Source organism: Herpailurus yagouaroundi, unplaced genomic scaffold (assembly GCF_014898765.1).
Source record: "Herpailurus yagouaroundi ecotype Mexico unplaced genomic scaffold, PumYag 59, whole genome shotgun sequence".
Classification (NCBI taxonomy): Eukaryota; Metazoa; Chordata; class Mammalia; order Carnivora; family Felidae; genus Herpailurus; species Herpailurus yagouaroundi.
The window spans coordinates 96985-120217 of NW_024412384.1; the positions used below are offsets into that span (position 1 = coordinate 96985).

The 23233-nt window shown below is 37.6% G+C and overlaps 1 protein-coding gene across 1 annotated transcript in view; it reads right to left on the reverse strand.

The window, feature by feature from the left end:
• RNF17 (ring finger protein 17) overlaps positions 1-19431 on the reverse strand; it is a gene marked incomplete at its 5' end in the record, with an annotated part of 44258 nt that extends 24827 nt beyond the window's left edge. Inside the window, 4 exons of the mRNA XM_040455598.1 lie at positions 14636-14799; positions 16118-16404; positions 18033-18148; positions 19319-19431. Coding sequence (XP_040311532.1) covers positions 14636-14799; positions 16118-16404; positions 18033-18148; positions 19319-19431 — 680 coding nt within the window. The remainder of the gene's footprint in view (positions 1-14635; positions 14800-16117; positions 16405-18032; positions 18149-19318) is intronic.
• Positions 19432-23233: the final 3802 nt, after the last annotated feature.

The following is a 23233-nucleotide window of genomic DNA, read 5'->3' on the forward strand; positions in this document are numbered from 1 at the left end:
CGTTTATTTATTTTTGGGACAGAGAGAGACAGAGCATGAAGGGGGGGAGGGGCAGAAAGAGAGGGAGACACAGAATCGGAAACAGGCTCCAGGCTCCGAGCCATCAGCCCAGAGCCCGACGCGGGGCTCGAACTCGCAGACCGCGAGATCGTGACCTGGTTGAAGCCGGACGCTTAACCGACTGCGCCACCCAGGCGCCCCTGTATTCTCAGTTTCAAACTCCACTTGTTCATTGCTGGTCTATAGGAAAGTGACTGACTTTTGTATATTAACCTTGTATCCCGCAACCTTGCTATAATTGCTTAGAGTTCTAGGAATTTTCTTGTTCATTCTTTTGCATGTCATCTGTAAACAAAGTTCTTCCTTTCTAATTTATCTTTTATTTCCTTTTATCTGATTGCATTAGCTAGTACTTCTATTATGATGTTGAAAAGGAATGGTAAGGGGGAATATCTTTGCCTTGCTCCTGCTCTTAGTGAGAAAGTCATGAGGTTTTCACCATTAAGTATGATGTTAGCTGTAAGTTTTTTGTAGTTTTTTTTTTTTTTTAATCAGGGTAGGAAGTTCCTCTCTATACCTATTACAGAGACTTTTTAGTATGAATAGGTATTAGATCCTCTCAAAAGCTTTCTCTGCATCTACTGATATGATCATGTGATTTTTCTTTTTCATCCTGTTGATGTGATACATTACATTAGCCAATTTTCTTTCTTTTTTTTTTTAATTTTTTTTTTCAACGTTTATTTATTTTTGGGACAGAGAGAGACAGAGCATGAACGGGGGAGAGGCAGAGAGAGAGGGAGACACAGAATCTGAAACAGGCTCCAGGCTCTGAGCCATCAGCCCAGAGCCTGACGCGGGGCTCGAACTCCCCGAGCGCGAGATCGTGACCTGGCTGAAGTCGGACGCTTAACCGACTGTGCCACCCAGGCGCCCCAACATTAGCCAATTTTCAAATGTTGAATCAGCCTTGAACACCTGGGATAACCATTTGGTCATGATGTATATAATTACTTGTATACATTGTGGATTTGATTTTCTACTATTTGGTTGAGGATTTTTGTATCTATATTCCTGACACTGGTCAGTAGCTTTGTTTTCTTGTAATGTTGTTGTCTATTTTTGGTATTACAGTAATGCCGGCCTCATAGAATGAGTTAGGAAGTATTTCCTTTGCTTCTATCTTCTGAAAGAGATCTTAGTAAAATATCTTCCTTAAGTATTTGGTAGAATTTACCAATGAAACCATCTGGGCAAGGTGCTTTTTGTTTTGGAAGGTTATGAATTACTAATTCAATTTCTTTATTAGATATAGGACTATTCAGATTTTCTATTTCTCTGTGTGGGTTTTGACAAATTGTGTCATTTTAAGGAATTTGTTCATCTAGGCTGTCAAATTTGTGAGTATAGATCTACTCATAATATTCCTTTATTATCTTTTCATGTGCCCTCTTTCATTTCTGGTATTAGTAATTTGTGTCCTCTCTTTTTCTTGATTAGCCTGGTTGCAAGCTTAATGATTTTATTGATCTTTTCAATGAAACAACTTTTAATCTCATAGATTTTCTTTCTTGATTTTCTGTTTTCAATTTCATTAATTTCAGCTCAAATTCTTATTTTTTTCAGCTTAACTTTGGATTTAATTTTTTCTTTTTGTAGTTTCCTCAGGTGGAAACTTAGAAAATTGATTTTAATCTTTGTTCTTTTCTAATATATGCATTTAATGCTGTGAATTTCCTCTAAGCAATGCTTTCATTGCATCTCATAAGTTTTGATAAGTGTTTTCATTTTCATTTAGCTCAAAATATTTTTAAATTTCTCTTGAGATTTCTTCCTTGACCCATGACCTATTTTAGAAGTTTGTTGTTAAATCTCTATGTATTTTGGGATTATCGTTCTGTTACTGGTTTCTAGTTTAATTCCATTCTGGTCTGAGAGCCAACACTGATTTCTACCTCTTTAAACTTAAAGTGTGTCTTATGGCTCAGAATGTGGTATATCTTGATAAATATTCCATGTGAGCTTGAGAAGAACATATTATTGTTCAATGAATTAGTCCAGAGATGCCAATTATATCCAGTTGATTGATGGTATTTTTGAGTTCAACTATGTCCTTACTGATTCTCTGCTTGCTAGACCTGTCAGTTCTGATAGAGTGTTGAAGTCCACAACTATGTTAGTGGGTATTTCTCTTTCCAATTTTATTAGTTTTTGCCTCATGCAGATTTACTCTTTTGTTGTTATGCACATACATATTAGGAACTGTAATGTCTTCTTAGAGAATTGACTCCTCTGTCATTATGTAATGCCCTTCTTTATCCCTGATAACTTTCCTGCTTTGAAGTCTACTCTGAAATTATAGATATCCCTGCTTTCTTCCAATGAGTGTTGGCACAGAATATTTTTCTCTATCCACTCATTTTTTCCCACTCATTTTAAATCTATATGTGTCTTATACTCAAAGTGGGTTTCTTGTAGACAACATACAGTTAATTGGTACATTTATTTGTTACTATTTTCCATTTACTGCTTTTGTTCTTTGTTCTTGTTTTCCACTATTTTTCTGCCTCGTGATTTTAAATGAGCATTTTATATAATTGCATTTTCTTTTTCTTAGCATATCAATTATACTTTTTAAAAAGCAATTTTTAGGGGCAACTGGGTGGCTCAGTCAGTTAAGCATCTGACTTTTCATCTCAGCTCAGGTCTTGATCTCTTGGTTGTGAGTTCAAGCCCCACGTTGGGCTCCACACTGGGCATGAAGCCTACTTTAAAAAAAAGCAATTTTTAGTGATTTCCATTTAGTTTACTATAATACTGAATTATTATCATTATTAAACATTTACACTGAATCCAAGTCTATTTTCAAAAAACATTTACCACTTTGCAGGTATCATGAATACCTTATAACAAAACAATCCTAATTCCTTTCTTCCATTCCTTGTACTATGGTTATCTATTTCACTTATATTTAAGCAAGCATACATATGCATTTGGTATATTTGTATATATGTACATAAGCATATATACTAACCACATTGTTGCTATTATTACTTTGAACTATTATGCTACATCAATTAAGAATAAGAAAATTCCAAGTTTTATCTCCACTTATTCCTTCTTCAGTTCTCTTTACTTAGATCTGAGTTTCTGACCTTTATTATTTTCCTTCTCTTTAAAGAATTTTTTGTACTATTTCTTGCAAGGCAGGTCTACTAGCAACAAGTTCAATTTTTGTTTCTCTGTGAAAGTCTTTGTTTATCACTCAGTTTTGAAGGTTAATTTCACAGTTTGGTGGGGTGTTTTTCTTAAGATTTTAAACATTTAAACCCACCTTCTTGTTGTTTGTATGGCTTCTGAGGAGAAATTGGATGTAATTCTTAATTTTTTTTAAAGTTTATTTATTTTGAGAGAGAGGGAGAATGCGCATGTGAGCAGGGAAGGGGCAGAGAAAGAGGGAAAGAGAATCCCAAGCAGGCTCACAACGTGAGCACAGAGCCCAACGTGGGGCTAAATCCCATGAACCATGAAATCATGACCTGAACTGAAATCAAGAGTCAGACGCTTAACCAGCTGAGCCACCCAGCTGCCCCTGGATCTAATTCTTTGTCTATAGGTGAGGTCCATTTTTCCTCTGGCTTTTTTCAGGATTTTTTCTTTAATTTTCTGTAATTCCAAATGATATGCCCAGGTGTAGCTTAAAAAATTTTTGTTTTTGCATTTATCCTGGTTAGTGTTCTCTTAGCTCCTGGAACTGTGGTTGAGTGTCTGACATTAATTTGGGGAAAATTCTCAGTTGTAATTATTTCAAATACTTTTTCAATCCTTTCTTTCTTTTACTGGTATTCACATTATCCATATGTTATGCCTTTTGTAGTTGTCCTTGGGTATTTGAATTTTTTTTTTCAGTCTTTGTTCTCTTTTCAGTTTGGGAGGTCTCAAGATGTGTGGTGTGTGTGTGTGTACACACACACACACACACACACACACACACACACACACACACAAAATCTGTGTCCAGTCTACTAATAAGTCCATCAAATGCATTCATTTTTATGTATTTATCTCTACTTTGTCTTTTCTTAGTATTTTTCTCTCTCTGCTTACACTGTCCATGTGTTCTTGCACAGTCTACTTTATCCACAAGAACCCTTTTCATATTAATCATAGTTGTTTTAAATTCTCAGGTAATTCCAACATCTCTGTCATGTCTTGTTCTAATGTGTCTCTGTCTCTTCCAGTTGTGTTTTTTGTTTTAATATGCATTCCAATTTTTTTCTTTTTAAAAGTTAAAATTTATTTTAAAATTTTTTTAATGTTTATTTTTGAGACAGACAGAGACAGAGTGAAAGTAGGGGAGGGGCAGAGAGAGAGGGAGAAACAGAATCTGAAACAGGCTCCAGGCTCTGAGCTGTCAGCACAGAGCCCGACGCGGGGCTCAAACCCACGAACCGTGAGATCATGACCTGAGCTGAAGTCAGATGCTTAACCGACTGAGCCACCCCGGCACCCCTTAAAAATTTTTTTTTTTAATTTTTTTTTTCAACGTTTATTTATTTTTGGGACAGAGAGAGACAGAGCATGAATGGGGGCGGGGCAGAGAGAGAGGGAGACACAGAATCGGAAACAGGCTCCAGGCTCTGAGCCATCAGCCCAGAGCCTGACGCGGGGCTCGAACTCCCGGACCGCGAGATCGTGACCTGGCTGAAGTCGGACGCTTAACCGACTGTGCCACCCAGGCGCCCCTAAAATTTTTTTTAATGTTTACTTTTTAGAGAAAGAGAGAGAGCACGAGTGGGCAGAGGGCAGAGAGAGAGAGGGAGACACACAATTCGAAGCAGGCTCCAGGCTCTGAGCTGTCAAAACAGAGCCTGACATGGGGTTCGAGCCCACAAACCATGAGATCATGACCCAAGCTGAAGGGAGATGCCCAACTGACATGTCACCCAGGCGCCCTGTTAAAATTTATTTTAATTGACATATAACATTAGTTTCAGGTATACAAATAATGACTTGATATTTGTATATAATGTGAAATGATTGCCACAATAAATCTAGTTAACATCCATCGCCATAAATTTTTTTGTGTGAGAGGAAAACTTTAAGATTTACTCTTAGCAATGTTCAAATATACAATATAGTATTATTATAGTATTATTAACTATAGTCACCATGCTGTACATCCCCATGATTTATTTTATAGCTGGATGTTCGTATTTGTTGATCCTTCACCCACTTTGCACACCCCCACCCCTTCATCTCTTGGAACCACCAATCTGTTCTCTGTATCCATGAGCTTAGTATTTTTTGATACTGATGGTGTTTTGTTTTTTATATTCCACAAATAAGTGAGATCATGTGGTATTTGTCCTTCTCTAACTTTATTTCACTTAGCAGAATGCCCTCAAGATCCATTCATATTGTTGCAAATGGCAAATTTTCCTTCTTTTTTTGTGACTGAATATTCCATTGCATGCATGTGTGCGTGTGTATGTGTGTGTTTATATATATATATATATATATACACACACACATGCATCAATAGACCACTTAGGTTGCTTCCATATCTTGGCTATTGTAAATAATGCTGCAATGAACATGGGGGTGCATATACATACATATATATGTGTGTGTGTGTGTGTGTGTGTGTGTGTGTGTATATATATATATATTTTTTTTTTTTTGCATACAGCTTTTTGAGTGTTTTCGTTACTTCAGATAAATACCCAGAAATGGGCTTTCTGGATATGATAGTTCTATTTTAATTTTTTGAGGAACCTCCATACTGTTTTCCGTAGTGGTTGTACCAATTTACATTCCCAGTGCACAAGGGTTCTCTTTTGTCCACATTCTCACCAACACTTGTTATTTCTTGACTTTTTAATAACAGTCCTAACAAGTATGAAGTGATATTGTAGCTTTGAGGTGCATTTCCGTAAAGATTAGTGATTTTGAGCACATTTTCATGTACATGCTGGTCATCTGTATGTCTTCTTTGGAAACATGTCTATTCAGATCCTCTACCAAATTTTCCAGATTGGTTTTTGCTATTGAGTTATATGGGTTCTTTATATATCTTGAATATTAGCACCTTATCAGATACATGATTTGCAAATATTTTCTCCCATTTGACAAGTTGCCTATTCATTTTATTGATGGTTTCCTTTGCTGTGGGAAATTTTTTAGTTTGATGTAGTCCTAGGTGTTTATTTTTGCTTTGGCAGCCTTTGATGGGTCACTAAGACCCATCATCAAGGAGTTATTGCCTGTGTTTTCTTCTAGGAGTTTTATGGTTTCAGGTCCTTATTTCAAATATTTGATCCATTTTGAGTTAATTTTTGTGTATAGCATATGATATAATCCAGTTTCATTCTTTCGCATGTTGCCGTCCAGTTTTCCCAACACCTTTGTTGAAGAGAAGGTCTTTTCCCCATTGTATATTCTTGGTTCCTTTGTCATTAATTAATTGACTACATAAGCATTCGTTTATTTCTGGGCTTTCTATTCCCTTCCACTGCGTCTGTTTTTATGCCAGTGCCATACTGTTTTGATGTACTTTTTAAAGTTAATAAGGAATGTCAATAAGTGATTTATTTTGCCCAAATGTAATGAAATTAACATATTACTATTTAATTGGGTTGGTTCGGCAATCAGCATTTAAAACAATCAAATAGAACTGAATAAAAGGTATCTGAGTACATTACAGGTAGTTAGGGTGAGTACAGTTTAATGTAATATTTTTTTAAGATTTTATTTTTAAGAAATCTCTACACCCAATGTGGGGCTCAAACTCACAACCCCAATATCCAGAGTCACATGCTTCACCAACTGAGCCACCCACGCACCCCTAATGTAATTTTTTTTTTCAATATATGAAATTTATTGTCAAATTGGTTTCCATACAACACACAGTGCTCATCCGAAAAGGTGCCCTCCCTCAATACCCATCACCCACCCTCGCCTCCCTCCCACCCCCCCATCAACCCTCAGTTTGTTTTCAGTTTTTAAGAGTCTTTTATGCTTTGGCTCTCTCCCACTCTAACCTTTTTTTTTTTTTTCCTTCCCCTCCCCCATGGGTTTCTGTTAAGTTTCTCAGGATCCACATAAGAGTGAAAATATATGGTATCTGTCTTTCTCAGATATGGCTTATTTCACTTAGCATAACACTCTCCAGTTCCATCCAGGTTGCTACAAAGGGCCATATTTCATTCTTTCTCATTGCCAGTAGTATTCCTTTGTATATACAAACCACAATTTCTTTATCCATTCATCAGTTGATGGGCATTTAGGCTCTTTCCAGAATTTGGCTATTGTTGAAAGTGCTGCTAAAAAACATTGCGGAACAAGTGCCCCTATGCATCAGCACTCCTGTATCCATTGGGTAAATTCCTAGCAGTGCTATTGCTGGGTCATAGGGTTGATCTATTTTTAATTTTTTGAGGAACCTCCACACTGTTTTCCAGAGCGGCTGCACCAGTTTGCATTCCCACCAACAGTGCAAGAGGGTTCCCGTTTCTCCACATCCTCGCCAGCATCTATAGACTCCTGATTTGTTCATTTTAGCCACTCTGACTGGCGTGAGGTGGTATTGCTTTGTATTTCCCTGATGAGGAGCGACGTTGAGCATCTTTTCATGTGCCTGTCGGGCATCCAGATGTCTTCTTTAGAGAAGTGTCTATTCATGTTTTCTGCCCATTTCTTCACTGGGTTATTTGTTTTTCGGGTGTGGAGTTTGGTGAGCTCTTCATAGGTTCTGGATACTAGCCCTTTGTCCGATATGTCATTTGCAAATATCTTTTCCCATTCCATTGGTTGCCTTTTAGTTTTGTTGGTTGTTTCCTTTGCTGTGCAGAAGCTTTTTATCTTCATGAGGTCGCAGTAGTTCGTTTTTGCTTTTAATTCCCTTGCCTTTGGGGATGTGTCAAGTAAGAAATTTCTATGACTGAGGTCAGAGAGGTCTTCTCCTGCCTTCTCCTCTAAGGTTTTGATGGTTTCCTGTCTCACATCCAGGTCCTTTATCCATTTTGAGTTTATTTTTGTGAATGGTGTGAGAAAGTGGTCTAGTTTCAATCTTCTGCATGTTGCTGTCCAGTTCTCCCAGCACCATTTGTTAAAGAGACTGTCTTTTTCCCATTGGATGTTCTTTCCTGCTTTGTCAAAGATTAGTTGGCTGTACGTTTGTGGGTCTAGTTCTGGGGTTTCTATTCTATTCCATTGGTCTATGTGTCTGTTTTTGTGCCAATACCATGCTGTCTTCATGACTACAGCTTTGTAGTCAAGGCTAAAGTCTGGGATTGTGATGCCTCCTGCTTTGGTCTTCTTCAAAATTACTTTGGCTATTCGGGGCCTTTTGTGGTTCCATATGAATCTTAGGATTGCTTCTTCTAGTTTCGAGAGGAATGCTGGTGCAATTTTGATTGGGATTGCATTGAATGCGTAGAGAGCTTTGGGTAGTATTGACATTTTGACAATATTTATTCTTCCAATCCATGAGCAGGGAATGTTTTTCCATTGCTTTATATCTTCTTCAATTTCCTTCATAAGCTTTCTACAGTTTTCAGCATACAGATCTTTTACATCTTTGGTTAGATTTATCCCTAGGTATTTTATGCTTCTTGGTGCAATTGTGAATGGGATCAGTTTCTTTATTTGTCTTTCTGTTGCTTCATTATTAGTGTATGAGAATGCAACGGATTTCTGTACATTGATTTTGTATCCTGCAACTTTGCAAAATTCATGTATCAGTTCTAGCATACTTTTGGTGGAGTCTATCGGATTTTCCATGTATAATATCATGTCATCTGCAAAAAGTGAAAGCTTAACTTCATTGCCAATTTTGATGCCTTTGATTTCCTTTTGTTGTCTGATTGCTGATGCTAGAACTTCCAACACTATGTTAAACAACAGTGGTGAGAGTGGACATCCCTGTCGTGTTCCTGATCTCAGGGAAAAAGCTCTCAGTTTTTCCCCATTGAGGATGATGTTAGCTGTGAGCTTTTCATAAATAGCTTTTATGATCTTTAAGTATGTTCCTTCTATCCCGACTTTCTCAAGGGTTTTTATTAAGAAAGGTTGCTGAATTTTGTCAAAGGCCTTTTCCGCATTAACAGGATCATATGGTTCTTATCGTTTCTTTTATTAATGTGATGTATCACGTTGATTGATTTGTGAATATTGAACCAGCCCTGCATCCCAGGAATGAATCCCACTTGATCATGGTGAATAATTCTTTTTATATGCTGTTGAATTCGATTTGCTAGTATCTTATTGAGAATTTTTGCATCCATATTCACCAGGGATATTGGCCTGTAGTTCTCTTTTTTTACTGGGTCTCTGTCTGGTTTAGGAATCAAAGTAATACTGGCTTCGTCGAATGAGTCTGGAAGTTTTCCCTCTCTTTCTATTTTTTGGAATAGCTTGAGAAGGATAGGTATTATCTCTGCTTTAAACTTCTGGTAGAACTCCCCTGGGAAGCCATCTGGTCCTGGACTCTTATTTGTTGGGAGATTTTTGATGACTGATTCAATTTCTTCACTGGTTATGGGTCTGTTCAAGCTTTCTATTTCCTCCTGAGTTTTGGAAGTGTGTGGGTGTTTAAGAATTTGTCCATTTCTTCTAGGTTGTCCAGTTTGTTGGCATGTAACTTTTCATAGTGTTCCCTGATAATTGCTTGTATCTCTGAGGGATTGGTTGTAATAATTCCCTTTTCATTCATGATTTTATCTATTTGGGTCATCTCCCTTTTCTTTTTGAGAAGCCTGGCTAGAGGTCTATCAATTTTGTTTATTGTTTCAAAAAACCAACTCTTGGTTTCATTGATCTGCTCTATAGGTTTATTTCTGCTCTGATCTTTATTATTGCTCTTATTCCGCTGGATTTGGGGTGTCTTTGCTGTTCTGCTTCTAGTTCCTTTAGGTGTGCTGTTAGATTTTGTACTTGGGATTTTGCTTGTTCCTTGAGATAGGCCTGGATTGCAATGTATTTTCCTCTCAGGACTGCCTTTGCTGCATCCCAAAGCGTATGGATTGTTGTATTTTCATTTTCATTTGTTTCCATATATTTTTAAATTTCTTCTCTGATTGCCTGGTTGACCCATTCATTCTTTAATAGGGTGTTCTTTAACCTCCATGCTTTTGGAGGTTTTCCAGACTTTTTCCTGTAATTGATTTCAAGTTTCATAGCATTGTGGTCTGAAAGTGTTCCTGGTGTGATCTCAATTCTTTTATACTTATGAAGGGCTGTTTTGTGACCCAGTATGTGATCTATCTTGGAGACTGTTCCATGTGCACTCGAGAAGAAAGTATATTCTGTTGCTTTGGGATGCAGAGTTCTAAATCTATCTGTCACGTCCATCTGATCCAATGTATCATTCAGGGCCCTTGTTTCTTTATTGATCCTGTGTCTAGATGATCTATCCATTGTTGTACGTGGGATGTTAAAGTCCCCTGCAATTGCCACATTCTTATCCAATAAGGTTGCTTATGTTTGTGAGTAGTTGTTTTATATATTTGGGGGCTTCCGTATTCGGCACATAGACATTTATAATTGTTAGCTCTTCCTGATGGATACTCCCTGTAATTATTTTATAGTGCCCTTTTTCATCTCTTGTTACAGCCTTTAATTTAAAGTCTAGTTTGTCTGATACAAGTATGGCTACTCCAGCTTTCTTTTCACTTCCAGTGGCATGATAAATAGTTCTCCATCCCCTCCCTTTCAATCGGAAGGTGTCCTCAGGTCTAAAATGAGTCTCTTGTAGACAGAAAATAGATGGGTCTTGTTTTTTTTATCCATTCTGATACTCTGTCTTTTGGTTGGCACATTTAGTCCATTTACGTTCAATATTATAGAAAGATATGGGTTTAGAATTGTTGTGATGTCTGTAGGTTTCATGCTTGTAGCGATGTCTCTGGTACTTTGTCTCACAGGATCCCCCTTTGGATCTCTTGTAGGGCTGGTTTAGTGGTGACGAATTCCTTCAGTTTTTGTCTGTTTGGTAAGACCTTTATCTCTCCCTCTATTCTAAAATTTTTTTTCAACATTTATTTATTTTTGGGACAGAGAGAGACAGAGCATGAATGGGGGAGGGGCAGAGAGAGAGGGAGACACAGAATCGGAAACAGGCTCCAGGCTCTGAGCCATCAGCCCAGAGCCCAACGCGGGGCTCGAACTACGGACCGCGAGATCGTGACCTGGCTGAAGTCAGACGCTTAACCGACTGCACCACCCAGGCGCCCCTCTCCCTCTATTCTAAATGACAGACTTGCTGGGTAAAGGATTCTCGGCTGCATATTTTTTCTGTTCATCACATTGAAGATTTCCTGCCATTCCTTTCTGGCCTGCCAAGTTTCAGTAGAGAGATCCGTCACGAGTCTTATCGGTCTCCCTTTATATATTACAGCACGTTTATCCCTAGCTGCTTTCAGAATTTTCTCTTTATCCTTGTATTTTGCCTGTATGACTATGATATGTCATGCAGAAGATTGATTCAAGTTATGTCTGAAGGGAGTTCTCTGTGCCTCTTGGATTTCAATGCCTTTTTCCTTCCCCAGATCTGGGAAGTTCTCAGCTATTATTTCTTCAAGTACACCTTCAGCACCTTTCCCTCTCTCTTCCTCCTCTGGAAGACCAATTATGCGTAGATTATTTCTCTTCAGTGCATCACTCAGTTCTCTAATTTTCCCCTCATACTCCTGATTTTTTTTTTTATCTTTTTCTCAGCTTCCTTGTTTTCCAGAATTTTATCTTCTAGTTCACCTATTCTCTCCTCTGCCTCTTCAATCTGAGCCATGGTTGTCTCCATTTTATTTCACAGTTCATTTATAGCATTTTTCAGCTCCTCCTGACTGTTCCTTAGTCCCTTGATCTCTGTAGTAATAGATTCTCTGCTACCCTCTATACTGTTTTCAAGCCCAGTGATTAATTTTATGACTATTATTCTAAATTCACTTTGTTATATTTAAATCCTTTTTGATCAGTTCATTAGCTGTTATTTCCTGGAAATTCTTTTGGGGGGAATTCTTCCGTTTTGCCATTTTGTATAGTCCTTGGAGTGGTGCGGAACTGCAGGGCACTTCCCCTGTGCTGTCTTGAATAACTTGTGTTGGTGGGCGGGGCCACAGTCAGACCTGATGTCTGCCCCCAGCCCACTGCTGGGGCCACAGTCAGACTGGTTTGTGCCTTCTCTTCCCCTCTCCTAGGGGCGGGATTCACTATGGGGTGGCGTGGCCTGTCTGGGCTACTTGCACACTGTCAGGCTTCTGGTGCTGGGGATCTGGTGTATTAGCTGGGGTGGATTGGCAAGGTGTACAGGGGCGGCAGGGGCAGGCCTAGCTCGCTTATCCTTTGGAGATCCACTTCGGGAGGGGCCCTGCTGCACCGGGAGGGAGTCAGGCCCACCGCCAGAGGAATGGATCCGCAGAAGCATAGCGTTGGGTGTTTGCATGGTGCAAGCAAGTTCCCTGGCAGGAACTGGTTCCCTTTGGGATTTTAGCTGGGGGATGGGGCTGGCGAATGCCTTTGTTCCCCACCAAGCTGAGCTCTGTCGTCCAGGGCTCAACAACTCTCCCTCCCATTGTCCTCCAGCCTTCCCGCTCTCCGAGCAGAGCTGTTAACTTATAACCTTCCAGATGTTAAGTCCCGCTTGCTGTCGGAACACACTCCGTCTGGCCCCTCCCCTTTTGCAAGCCAGACTCGGGGCCTCTGCTTGGCCGGCAGGCCGCCCCTCCGCCCCAGCTCCCTCCCGCCAGTCCGTGGAGCGTGCACCGGCTCTCTGCCCTTCCTACCCTCTTCTGTGGGCCTCTCGTCTGTGCTTGGCTCCAGAGAATCTGTTCTGCTAGTCTTCTGGAAAATTTCTGGGTTATTTAGGCAGGTGTAGGGGGAATCTGAGTGATCAGCAGTACTCGGTGAGCCCAGCGTCCTCCTATGTCGCCATCTTCCCCTAACCCCCTGTAATTATTTCTTAAAGCAGACCACAGGATAAACTTTAAAGATATCAGGTTAAGGAATGAAAAATTTATTGTGTATACTTGAAATGTAAAATGACCTTAAGAAAAAATAAAAAGTAATTATTAAAATACCAAAGTATAATACAAATTTAAAACAGAGATCTTAGTGTGAGAAAAATCAATGTTCACCACCATCCTATTTATTTAGATTCCATACATGTAAAGTTCACGTGTCATGACAACAATGCAAGTTTGTTTATTTATTTTTTTCTGTGGGAGAGAGAGACAGAGACAGAGCATGAGAGGCAGAGAGGGAGACAAAGAATCGAAGCAGGCTCCAGGCTCTGAGCTGTCAGCACAGAGCCTGACGTGTGGCTCAAAATCACAAACCATGAGATCATGACGTGGGCTGAAGTTGGACGCTTAACCAAATGAACCACCCAGGTGCCCTGATTTTTAGTTTACTTTTATATCAAGAAAGCAAAAGGGTTATCTGAACAATTCAAATGTATGTGAAAGTGGACCCATTTGCATTTAAACACATGAATCTTTAAGTATCCATATGCTGAAATACTGAAAATTTGAAACCATTTCACTTTCTTTAAAATGATTTAAAGCTCATAGTCCAGCAGAAAAAGCACACGACTCAGACTGGAAATTTAGCAATCAGATGCATAGGTATGAATGCCAGCATCACTACTCACTGATATGGTGACCTTGGGCTTGTCACTGGATCTAAATATCAATTTTCTTATTAGTAAAATGTGAATAATCTATTCGATAGTTGGAAATGAATTATAAAATATGAATGCACACATGTGAAAGAAGCTTAAAAACCTGAAGTGCTTTGTAATTGTTAGGTATCATCATCAAATACGTAATAAAAGTCTTGTGCAAGTAGAAACAAAAGACTTTTCTCTTTAAATTTTCCTCCCCCCCCCAAGAATGCGGTTTTTCAAAATATGCAGTTCTCTCTGAAGATTTTGCATGAAACTCAAGTACTACCTCAGTATTCTGGAAAGATAAACTGTTACTGTGAAAGGGTAAATTAGCTGGGCTGTAAACAAATTTGCTAAGGAAATATCTAACATACTGGAAAACAAGCTGCCTTACTTGTTTGTTTACGAACAGGGCTGCCAATTACAAGTAAGTGGTACCATTAAGGCACCAAAAGCCAAATCTCTACCTGGAAATATTTTTGATTATTCAAGTTAATAAATATACTTTAAAGTAAAAATTCTTATTCATTCATTCATTTATTTTTGAGAAAGCACACACATGTGTGCATGTGCAAGTCGGGGAAAGGCAAAGAGAGAATCCCAAGCAGGCTCCATGCTGTCAGCACAGAGCCTGATGTGGGGCTGGATCTCACAAAATCATGACCCAAGCTGAAATCAAGAGTCGATGCTTAACCAGCTGAGCCACCCAGGCCCCTATTTAAGTTCTCTCTACATCCAACATGGGGCTCAAACTTATGACCCCAAGATTAAGAGTCACACACTCTGACTCAGCCAGGTGCCCTGGAAATAAAAATTCTTATTATGAATAAATGTATAATGTATCTGGTCTTCCTACAAGACTGAACTCATTAATACATGTTTTAATCAAACTTTCATGTATTTATACTCTAAAGATCACTTAACATTATAACATTTAGCCTTAAAGTAGTCACAAAAGTATACCAGACTCACCTTAATACTGCCGCCAACAACTTCCATTACCTTGCCTCGATACCACATAGTATCTGATCCTCTTACTGCACAGGCTTCTCCCTTTTTCCACAAATAAGGCTCCAAAAGACCAAGGCATTTTAAATTACTTTGAATTTCATTCATCATTTTTGTTAGCTCAAATTCTGAAGAAATTATTAAAAATAGAAAGCATTTAGGAAGAATTTTCTCCCATTTTCAATATGAAATCATCAATAACCTTTAATAATCTCATCACCGGGATAATAGTATAAGGAACTACTAGAGCTTTAATAAAAATATAACTCCTTCAGTAGCTTCCATACGTTTCAAAACATGGAACTAACAGCATGTAAATAATTATTCTGATCTCTGGTTATAAATGTAAGCATTATTTTGGGAATAAAGCATGGTTAAAAGCTCTAAACACATTAACAGATAGCCTAATATAAAAGAACTACCATGTTAAGATAATGTCATTTTACCAGCATACTTAAGTAAAGTAGAACACAAGTCAGGTGTTACTTGATGCTTAGATAGACACAACATAATTCTGGGATATAAAATTAAAATTCTAATGTTGTTATTTGCTGCTAATTGGCTCATCATTTCCACAGTAAATACATATCCCCATAACTGATACCACTGAAGGCAAAGTATGGGGCAACTGCCACATCAGTTCTACCACTTTAGTTGTGCGATCTTGTTTCTTTACCTTGTTTCTTTACCATGAGCCTCAGCTTAATCTGTAAACCTGGTATGACAGAACCTGTCTCCATTATCAGTATTGTGGGGGATTAAATGTAAAACATCTAGCACATTGCCTGACAACGTTAACAGTCAACCAGCTTTAGCTATGACTATTCACTTCTAGAATAGCAAATTGCACAGATTTGTTTTGTGTTTGAATTAGAAAAACAGGGTTTAGGAGGTCAACAAATGAGACAAAAATTTCAACAAATGCATAGCCATCATACCCCTATCCATAGCTGGAATTATGGAGCTAATGGACTTAAATACCCATGAGTGCTAGAGCTGCTGTTAGTTACAAGGTATGCTGGATGCACCCAGGTTGTAGTAAGGAAACATTTATACATAAGCCTAAAGAGATAGCAGGAAGGAGATGAATATTCTCAAAGGGCTCCCCATCTCCAGTCATACGTTGTGGTTTCTTTCCTCATTCTACAGAATATGAACTTTTGTATTCTTTTCTCTTGGAGAGCTCCCAAACTTGCATAAGTGCCAGGTCCTACAAACCTGGAACCAGCTCCATGTTTTTCTTATGCCCAGTGTCTATCCCTGATGTCTCAACAAATGATTTTTATGTGAAAAGCACTTTGCAGGAGTTATTTTCACAAAAAACCTGTGAAAATGAGGTTAAACCTTGCCCAAGGTATTTCAGTCTATGTATTCTTCATAGAGAACTGGGCTGCTAGCTACTACTTTTAGTGATTAATCAATCCCACATAACATAAAAGATATTACCTGACAACTTAGGTACTACAAATATAGTTCCATCATCGCCAATGCAGCTGACTGTTGCCTCAAATACTTTCATGTTAGGAATAGCTGGTGGTTTGTAGCATCCAGTGGTTCTTGGTTCTGGAATTTTCTGCTTAAATTCAGATACCTTGTGTTCACTGATAACATCAGCAGCTTTTTTGTCAGGGTCAAAGTTAGTCTTAATACACTTTGTAACCATTGAATCTTCTTGTTCTGGGGGGATTTCCAAAGACTTCTCAGATGAATGGCTGTTATTTAATTTTTTAATTCTGTAACATCCAAAAAATAATATATCTAAACATGAGCAAATAAAAACATTCTTTGGAAAACGATATAAAGAGAGTCCTTCAAATATACTAGAAATTTAAAGAAAATATTTGTTCTAGTCTAGGATACATTAGTCTAATTTGTTACATAAAAAAGAGCATAATTTAAGTTATAATAAAAATTGTTTTAAATTATAAATCAACTTGAGAAAAAAGTAATATAATTTCACTTAAGTGTTTTAAATTACTGTCTCATATTTACATGTTATTCTGTCTTAAAATCTCAAAGTATATTACAAGTATTGTACAATTAACTAGATCTTAAAGGGAAATACAACATCTTCAGGCTGATTCTAATTTAGTCCACAGACAGAACATACACACATTCTATCAAAATAATACAAATAATAAGTCCCTTAAAAATAATTCAGCACTACTGAGATAGTGTCAGTGGTAATAAGCTATAACTCATAATTTTTTTACTTCCTGTCATTCCCTTCCAGTTAAAAAAATGTACGCCTACTATAAAAAAAAACCTATAGGAAATATTGTTTATTTTCATAGAATTGTAGGTTTTTGTTTCTTTTACTTTCTTGTATTTTCTTAAAAAAAAAAAAAAGGAGATAAGCACTTGTGAGACAGCTACATAATTCTTCAACTAACATCGTTCCCACTTGGACTTCAGCCTTGAGACAGCTGATAGTTTTAGTGCCGTAAAAGCAGTAAAGAACATCACGGTGGTACTTGTTAGCAGTATTAACTTGCCTAGCACTTTCCACTTTACCATTCTTTTACCAAGGAATTGCTTTAGCCTAAAGCCAGTGAACCCGAAAAGAGACACATGCAGGGTATCTTTACGCAGAGCCTTGCTGTATGCCAGTACACGCTACCATGCTTCCCTAACTACTTCATGCCCCATTTTATTTTTGATTTCTCATTCTCCTACCATTACATCAGGACTGGGGTCCTGGCCCAAATAAGTTAATTTCTAATAGTGCAAGATAAAAAAAGAGATCTGGCCACGTATGGTACAAAGTGGCTACTTGGAACATGTGTTTGCAGTTCTAATAGGCCTTGTATCTAGAAGGCAAGAAATAAAAAGCAGCAGCTAGGGCTATAGCAATATCCTCATCCTTTGCCTCTTGTACCAATGGTACCTTAAACCACAAACTTAGTACCTGAAAGGTCTTTAAATTTAAATATTGTTCAATTACTTTTCTGCTATCCATTCGTGTTTCACATAAACACATTTTGGTATATACCTACCACAATTTCCAACATAAAGCTTCAACATTTCTGTCTAAGCAAATGATGGCAAAGGGCTCAGATATGGTACCCAGTATGTAATTCTCTTTTCCTTTGGTTTAGAGTGTAAATGCCAAAGCAAAACGGAAAACATAAAAACAGAAATGCCAGTAGGGATTTAAAGATGTAAGAGCTAATGAGCCTGAATAAAGAAATAAGCAATCCTGAATGAATTTATTTCTGAGCTGGCTTCTCAAGGTTAAGTTTGTAAATCATTAGGAGCAAACAAGATGAAATTCAGGTTTGAAAGCACACAGATATAAGGATTTACACAGGCAAGTAAGAAGCCTTCATTATAAACTGGTGTTAAAAAAAAAAGTACATACCTCCTTTCTCTCAAAGCCAAACCCTTTTTAATCAAATATTCAGAAACATCGACACGCTCTCCTTTCTCATCTCTGCAGAAAATTTTCACAGGTAATGGCCATGTTGTATTGTTTTCCTGCAGTGATTTAAGAAAACAGTAAACATGAAATACTAAAAGGAAACCTTATAAACAACATACTTCTCACAGGCATTTCCTCCACATTTATTCAAGTCAGAAAAATAAATTTCCAACCTACTAAAGTTATTTTGGTACCTGACTCTATCAGAGAGAAAATAACATGGAAGAGAGTCAAGTGGGACAGACAGTTGGTTTGTGAAATGTGTCAGGAAGACCTCACTGTCTTATCTTGTTTTAAAGTTTATTTATTTTGAGAAAGACACTGAGTAAGCAGGTGTGCATGAGTGGGGGAGAGGCAGAGAGGGAGGGACAGAGAAGAGACAGAGACAGAGAGCAGGTTCTGCAACATCAGCGCAGAGCCCAAAGCAGGGTTCAAACCCACGAACTGCGAGATCATGACCTCAGTCAAAGTTGGACGCTCAACTGACTGAGCCACCCAGGCACCCCAGGAAGACTTCACTGTCAAGGTGAAACATGGGTGTATCTGTCAGGGGAGGCAGACTGCAAACTTTTCTTTCAGCCCAGAACAGGCTGGGGGAACATAAGTTACAAATTTGTCTATCTTCCTAAACCGTTTGCAAATTATAGAACTGAAATGTATTTTCCCAGGTGTGCTCTGTGTGTGTGTGTGTGTGTGTAAAGAAAGGAAAGTGCTGCAAGGCCTATATACTCTGCTTCACATGGAATTAGGAAAATAGAGAAAGTACACATAGAAAAAGTAACACGGAAAAATTACCTAAGAAAATTCTAATCATTAACACAATAAAAGGTATCCCATTGGAATAAAAGTAAAGAAAGAATACTTTTAAGGGTTCTGAAAAAATATATCCCTCTTCTCAAACCTATACTTACACAAACACCCATTTTTATGCATACAATCAATATGATTTCACTAGAAGACTAACTCTTCAGTTTGTAAAGTATAGCAAAAGGCTTTAGAAATGCTCTCTAGCATGTTTTTTGACATGCAAATTATCAACTCAAGATTATTACTTTAGAAATGTTTTGATTAATTCATATAATCATCTATGGGGTATCTATAATAAACAGGTGTTATAACTTGAAACAAGACCAAAAATGCTGTCAAAAAATCCAAATAGTTTGCTGTTATTTTCTCAACAATAAATTGTAGAAAACATCATTGTAACTGTTTAGCCCACTACACACCTGTAAGATTATGGTTGCTACAGCTCCAGTCAGGTACAATGAAAGACAGTCACAAGCTGTAGCTGTCCACTTGTCACTCCCACCAGTTGGTCTAAAACAATAAAAACAGACAACTTGTTTTATAACAAATAGCGTAAGATACAGAAATATAAAAGAACCACTATATGTATATATTCATATATATATGAACAAACTTCATATGTAGTGAGAAATCAATTAAAGCATGGCTTCTGTTATTTTCATAATTTTCTTCTGTTTTCATAGACTTTTGCTTATTCCTCTCTATTCTACTTAGGGATCATATCATATGCTAACATGTATATCTGTTCTGCAGCTACACTGAGAACCCTTAAAAAGGTAATGTTTTATGTACTTTTTTTTTTTAACCTATTATGTACATTTCATACATGCTGAGTAGACTATAAACTCTTGAGAGTGGGGATAACGTATTATGTGTTATGTCCATCATCATATCCCTAATGCCTAGGATAGTGCCTGGCACACAGAAAGCACTTTAAAACTATTTAATGGAAATTTAAAAAGAACAATCCCTTTGCAATAATGATTCCACTGCCCAAACATTTTTGAAAGCTTTTTTCTGGAATTTAAATCTAATATGAATTGCTACCCATGAATATTAGCCTCAATAATTTATGGACAATTTATTTTTAATATTCATGGTAAAAATGTTCAATAGGGGCGCCTGCGTGGCTCAGCTGGTTAAGCATCTGACTTTATTTATTTATTTATTTAATTTATTTATTTATTTAAATCCAAGTTAGTTAACATATAGTGTAATAATGATTTCAGGAATAGCATCCAGCTCTTGATTTCGGCTCAGGCCAGGATCTCACTCACAATCATGAGATCAAATCCTGTGTCAGGCCCTGCACTGAGTGTGGAGCCTGCACAGGATTCTTTCCCTCTCTCTCTGCCCCCTCCCACTCATGCGTGCGCTCTCTCAAAATAAGTAAACGTTAAAAAAAATGTTCAATGAATATTGACAGGTCAATGAAAAGCAGAATATTCAATTTCCTCGTCTATTTTAGTTTGTGGAATTGAAACTGACTGACTTTCCATCAAATCCGCCTCCAAAGAATAAAGAACTAGTACCATGAAAGAGATTACAAGTATCATAATGCAGGCTCTAAAGGTTCTCTATACATGATTTCTAGATCTGGAGTTTCCATGGAGTCGACCCATCGGGTAAACAACTAACCTGGCCAATCTTTTCACATTAATGAGTGAACAAAACCAACTGTGCGTGTAGTTTGACCAAGTAGGATTTAGTAAATATGCTACACTATTTACTAAGAAGCCCAAATGATGTTCTTAAGAATTAAGAATTTAAATTATCAGTGACTCTTAGAATTAGTTGTGGTTTTCAAAATTTATTATGACGATATTCAGATAAAAATCAGTGTTAACAGGGGCACCTGGGTGGCTCAGTTGGTTGAGTGTCCGACTTTGGCTCAGGTCATGATCTCGAGGCTCATGAGTTTGAGACCCACATCGGGCTTGCTGCAACTAGCCTCTCAGTGCAGAGCTCACTTCGGATCCTCAGTCCCCTTCTCTCTGCCCCTTCCCCACATGCACTCTCCCCCAAATAAATATTTAAAAATAATCAGTGTTAACATTAAGATTTTCTTATGCCCTATTATGAATATACATTTTGTAAATATTAACTTTTAAGATTATGAAGTATTTACAACATTAAAAAATTCTTTGGTCTGTATTCATACAACTCTGTTTCAGTTGGGAAAGATGAAAAGGCTCTGGAAATGGATAGTGGTAAAGGTTGCACAACATTGTGAATATGTTTAATACAACTGAAATGTACACTAAAATGGCAAAATATATATATTTTGTATATTTTACTATAAGAAAAAGATTTTTCAGAAGGGTAGTAAATCATAGTGATTAGAGCTCCAATTCTTCTTTTAAAATATCTACCTATTTATTTGTCTATAGCAGGGGAGGGACAGAGAGAGGCAGAGAGAGAATCCCAAGCAGGCTCTGGACTGTCACCACAGAGCCTGACTTGGGGCCTGATCTCACAAATTGTGAGATCATGACCTGAGCCAAAACCAAGAGTCAGGCGTTTAACCAAGCCACCCAGGCACTTTGCTCCAATTCTAAATTCAGACTTGTTTATAATCCTAGCTCAAAAGTTAACAGATGTATTACTCTGGAAAATAACCTCTTGAAGACTCAATTTTCTTATCTATAAATAATACCTTATCTATAGCTTAAAGGTTTATTGTGAGGATTAACTAGAGTAATGCCTGTAAGACAATTAACACAGGGTCCAGAAGTGCTAAAGGTTAGCTAGTATTAGACTCATGAAATAATGGTATTCCATTTGAGTCCAAAAGATATAATTCAAGGTGTGTATAGGAACACATTCTCTACATTATTGGATACAATTAAAGGATTGATGAATTCTGTTCAATTGCTCTGATTGAACTGTTCAAGGTAGAACTGAAAATTAGGATAAAATATTTTTTAAAATTTTTAAAAAGTTTGTTTTTGAGAGAAAGTGCATGAGCAGGGGAGGGGGAGACACAGCATGTGAAGCAGGCTCTGCACTGACAAAGAGTGCCCGATGTAGGGCTCAAGCTCATGAGCCATGACATCATGACCTGAGCCAAAGTCAGACGCTTAACTGACTGAGCCACCCAGGCGTCCCCAGGATAAGAATTTTTAGGATGGTTGGCCTGAAATTTCCATTCCAGGGCATTAAATTCTTTCAATTTATAGAACAAATTTATTGATGTGGCCCCACAGTCACTCTTAGCAATCGCAGACAGTGGAAAAGGTACCTGTAAGATTAATGTTCTGTGCAAACAGGCAGATTATGGAAACTACTATTGATAAGCTCTTCAAGAACATTAAATAAATGGTCTACCAGCAATTAGAACAGAAAGGGGTCACTAAGAACAAGGTATCCTATTGTGGAGACCAATTTTAATACAGTGTAGGAAATACTAGTGACTGAAAGAGATGTGCTCCACAGCAGTGAAGTCAGCTGGTCTTGACTGTTCATTTATTAGGGCTGGTATAAAAAGAATTACTGTCATGATGCCCCTAAGATCTCTGAGTTCCAATTCTAAGATTCTATAAATCTCTTATTTTTATTAAAGTATAATTAACAAAGTTATGTTAGTTTCTAGTGTACAACATATTGATTCAATAATTCCATACATTACTCAGTTCTCACCCTGGTAAGTTTGTCACCATACAACATTATCATAACATTATTGACTATATTCCCTATGCTGACTTTTCATCTCCATGAATTTTATGAAGGGAGTTTTTTAAATTTCATTTCCCTTTATTTTATAAAGGGAAGTTTATACTTCCTAATCCCCCTTTATAAAATTCTATAATTCTTATTACAAAGAATTAGATTTATTTCCATGGATTTATCAATGAAGAAATGTGCCCTACAAACAGAAAACTGCCACTTCTGTATTTTTCAAAAAGAAATATGATGATGATACATACCCATATTAAGTCTCATAGGAATCTTCTATGAACAGTTATATACAAAAAATTGGGACAAATGGATAAATTCTTAGAGACATAGAATCTTCTAAGACATAGTCAGGAAGAAATAATCTGAACAGACCGACTGGTGGTAATGAAAGTGAGGCAATAAAAACAAACAAACAAACAAACAAACAAACAAAACAAAAAAAAACCCCTAACCTCTCAACAAACAAAAGTCTAGGACCAGATGACCATACAGGTGAATTCTTCCAAACATTTAAGAAAGGGACAATAGGAGAGGAGGGAAGATGGCGGTGTAGGAGGACGCTGGGCTCACCGCGCGTCCTGCTGATCACTTAGATTCCACCTACACCTGCCTAAATAACCCAGAAAACCGCCAGAGGATTAGCAGAACGGAGTCGC